This window comes from Coffea eugenioides, chromosome 5 (genome assembly GCF_003713205.1).
Source record: "Coffea eugenioides isolate CCC68of chromosome 5, Ceug_1.0, whole genome shotgun sequence".
Lineage (NCBI taxonomy): Eukaryota > Viridiplantae > Streptophyta > Magnoliopsida > Gentianales > Rubiaceae > Coffea > Coffea eugenioides.
The window spans coordinates 43010420-43014686 of NC_040039.1; the positions used below are offsets into that span (position 1 = coordinate 43010420).

The 4267-nt window shown below is 33.3% G+C and overlaps 1 protein-coding gene across 1 annotated transcript; it reads left to right on the forward strand.

Annotated features, from left to right (window-relative positions):
• The first annotated feature begins 679 nt into the window (after nucleotides 1-679).
• LOC113771730 (dirigent protein 22-like) lies at nucleotides 680-1246 on the forward strand. The gene has a single exon (XM_027316297.1). The coding sequence runs from the start codon at nucleotides 680-682 to the stop codon at nucleotides 1244-1246; it is 567 nt and encodes a 188-aa protein (XP_027172098.1).
• Nucleotides 1247-4267: the final 3021 nt, after the last annotated feature.

Below are 4267 nucleotides of genomic sequence, written 5' to 3' on the forward strand. Positions count from 1 at the left end.
GTGTTTCTTTGTACCTTTAGTTATTCTCTGTAGTCTATCTCTGTATGCATTTGTATCTTTAGTTCGTATCTGTGGTTGTTATCCCTGAAAGTTCTCTTAGGAGTAGTTGAGGTATGATAGAACTCTATCATTGAAGCGTGATAGGATTCTAATTTCAGATGGGTACGTGATAGAACACGGCCCTTGCTATTGGTATATATGAAAGGCATGGCCACAAGAGGGACAGAGGTCCCAGGTTTTTCACAGTTTGAATATGCAAAGTGGACTTAATCCTTTTCCGGAACCTTGTTAATTGTGTTTTTTTCAGATAAATGTGTTTCAAGGTTTTCTATTATCCCACTATATAGCGAAAGAAATTCTTGGCTATGAAATTTAAATGATATATCTGCTGCGTATACCACACCATTCTACACAAACCTATTGTGATAGATAGCCACCCATTGATGTTTAATTCTCTTTTAAAACCTTTTGTGCTACACCTAACACTTTGAAATGTAATCCTGTTTCATTTAAACCATTTATATGTAGAAATATCAAAAGTCAAGATAGATTTAATTGTTCTACTATAACCATTTGTAACTGCCACTTCTTCCATCCAATAAATATAGTCATTGAACAAATTATGTTCACCAGCTAACTATTTGTTCTTCCTTCTTTGTTTATCATCTAGCCTTACAAAATGGCAAAAAGTTCAGCTTTAGCATCCATCCAAATTTCCCTTGTGCTATTACTAGCAATCGTTGTTTGTTTAGAAGTTAATCTTCTTGACCCTTACTGTTGCTACCGTGGGAAGGAAACAAAGATCACTGCGTACGTTCAACTATTTTTAGGCGGACCAAATGTCACAACTGTCCCAGTTGCTGGAGCCCTCGGTAGGCCGAGAATTCCTAAGGAATTTGGAACCATTTCTGTTAATGATGCTCGCTTAACAGAAGGCATCAGCATCAATTCTCTAACTGTCGGTCGAAGCCAAGGTCTTTATGTTTCTGCATCCCGTGATAATGTAAACTCATTTGACCTATTTTCCTTCCTTTTTACCAACGCACAATACAACGGTAGCACATTGGAATTCCAAGGACCAGGACTTGACTTACAAAATGTTACTACGGTGAGAGAAGTTTCGGTAGTTTCTGGCACCAAAACGTTTAGGTATGCTCAGGGATATGCAACTTTTCAGACAGTTCTACGAAGGCCAGCAATGAATTATACGGTTATAAGGGGCATTGTTACCATAAGGCACTACTGAGGAGGATGGGAAATTTGATTAATAAAGGGAAAACCAAAAATTAAGAAAGCCAGTTACAGATATTTAGTTTTATTTCAGACCATATACGTACTTGGTGGTCTATGTTTCTTTATGTACTCCTTGTTCACTCGACTATCTTAATAAGAACTACATCTAGAAGGATGGGAAAAAAAAATAAAAGTAAAATAATAATTAAGAAAACCAAGTATAGATTTTTATTTTTATTGCGGACTATTATGTATACTTGGTGATCAATGTGTGATGTTTCTTCTTGTACTTCTAGTTTCATCAATATGTCCATCGTAATCAATGTTTTAAAAATCGGACCGTTAATTGAATCGGTGAAATGAAAGGATCGAGATTCAATCGGTCGGATTGGTACAACCCCGGTTCAATAAATTTTTTAAAAGATAATTTATATAAATATATATATGCACAAAATAAGACATGTAATGGACTAATTTAATACTTTATATGATGAAAAGTTTACTATTTTTTAATAACTTGGATTTTTAAAAATAAAAAATTTAAATTATAAGTTAAAACAAGTAAATTTCATTTCAATTTCAATTATATCTAAATCCAACCCAAAAATATCACAATATTTTGAAATTATGCAAAATTCACGTCTATGAGAATTTAGACATTGTGAACTTAAATTTTAATTTACGCTTTGGGATTTAGAGATTGCAATTTATAAAAGAAAGTTTGGAGTTCGAAGGAAGTCAAGAGAATCGAAAATAGAAATGTAAACTTAATAAGAAACAAAAATGAGATAAAAGTGAGTGGTTGTGACATTAAATAATTTGGGTTAAAGAAAAATAATTCTTTTTTAACTTTTTTCAATTTAATGGACAAAAACAAAATTAAAAGATGGAAGAAAACATCAATAAATTAAAAATAAAGAGGTTTGATTAAAAAGGGAGTGACAAAAGAAAAGAGGATAGCACAAGAGAGAGAGAGTTGAAAATTAAAAAGAAAGAGCCATGAGAGGATGAGATTTTGTAAGAAAAATGAAAAAAAGAAATATGAGTATTTGAAATATGAAGAAAATTTTTTTTTAAAAAAAATCAAGATGCGAGCTGGAGAAGCCGAGAGTGAGAAACGGAGGAAGTGAAATTGAAATGAAATGTGTCGTCTGCACTTTCTTGATGCTAGGGTTTTTTTATTTAATCTAATTTTACTTTTTAGTTAAGTATAATTCTACACAACAATACCTCGTCCTTGGGCTGTGGTGTAGTGGCAACGTACCTTATTGTTGGCTCAGAGACCCGAGTTCGAATTGGTAGTCTCCATTCTTGCTATTATTTTGAATTTGAGGTTATATTGTTTGAAAATTTGAGAACTGCCGGTTCGCAGTTCATACGGGTTTTAGCGGTTCGTCGGGTTCACGCGGTTCGTAGCGGGTTTGATATTGGACCGGACCGATAGCTTGGCCGGTTCGCGGTCGGACCGGTCGAACCTGCCGGTCTGGTCCGATTCTGAAAACATTCGTAATAAAAACATTGTTGGTGTTCTTCAATTACACTTGACTTCGTATTACGTAAGCTTGTGAATGTGTTAACATAAGCTATGTGCATTTACCAATAGAGATGTGTATTGAAACTTAGATAAAATCTACACCTAATTGTGGAATTTGCTTGCACCGATGGTGTACATTGATTATTGCTTTTTGCACATGCAAAATCCCCGTCTCAATATTTTGGGAAAATTTTTAATAATCTCCCCTAAAATTTTTGAATATTGCAGCTACCTCCTCTAAGGTCTTAGAAATTTATGCTTACAATACTTGATGTTTTGAAAAGACTATAATGGTCTTCACAAAAACTTAAGATACTAAGTGAAAATCATGTTGAAAAAAGGAAGAGGGAAACCCTTTTAAGCTGATGCCTCTCTATTCTAAAAGTTCTAAGTCTATCTGATGTAGTACATTATATTCCATTCCCAATTGTGCTAAATGGATTTCTTTTTGAGTTCTATGAAGAGCTAACCAGCTAGTAGGAAAACATTTGTTAAAAGAGATCTCTTCACAAATTAATTAGAAAAAAGGTATAGTCCAAGGACCAAAAAATGATGCCTTCAAAACATGGTTCAAACTACAAAGAACTATTAAAAATTTTTTACCCAGTAGGTATTTTTTTATTTTTTGGTAATGGTGATATTTGACTTTTTTTAGCATCTAATTTGTTTTAGAAATCAGATAGGGGCAATGGCTCATGTTATGACATGTTTAACTTGCATAAAAAAAATTACAACTGAGATTTGATGTGCTTAAGCACGGCCTCCCCATTTTATGACATGTTTATGAAGCCACACATTTGATGTGCAAGATTTTCAGTTTTTCACTTGCACAATTGAGACCGCATAGATTTGCTTGTAAGCATGAGACTGGAAGAACCCGTTTAGGATTTGTTGTACATAAGTTTTGAATGGATTTGTTCTTTAATCTTTCATTTCTCGAATGAGGATCAAACCTGCATGATACTACGCCATATTACTCTGTCCGAAACCGTGTTCAGTATTGAGAAGTCAATTGACTGAAATTTAAAAGCATTGAGTAAATTTTAGTTCTTACTTGTTGCTATGTTAAACCTATATGGACTTCTCAGATATTTTAGATATTTCAATCTTTTGAAAATTCCACGTTTATTCTATTTCATTTCCAAGTTCCAACAATTCTCTCTAGTTTTATTCATGTCTTTCACAAAAAAAATTATTTCAAAAGGAACGAAATTGGTTTCTTACAATTTTTTCTTGTCAGTGTTTGAGTCCTGTAAGAAACAAATACCTTGTTAGATCTAAATAAATACCTTGGATAAGGAGAGACTTATTCCAATCTCCCCCACCAAAGTCACTTGATTATCAAATGCTCCTCGATCCTCATGTGTATGTATCTATCTCAATGGTTGGTGATTTTCCCTTATTATAATCGTCATTACACATATATATATAGTACTAAAAATAAGTTTTTATGTAGAAGCCAAAATACAAGTGTTCCAGTAGAATTTTACAGCCCATTTG

Bases quoted from the DNA above. Each gene is read 5' to 3' on its own strand.
- LOC113771730 (XM_027316297.1), top strand. From the start codon at position 680: ATGGCAAAAAGTTCAGCTTTAGCATCCATCCAAATTTCCCTTGTGCTA.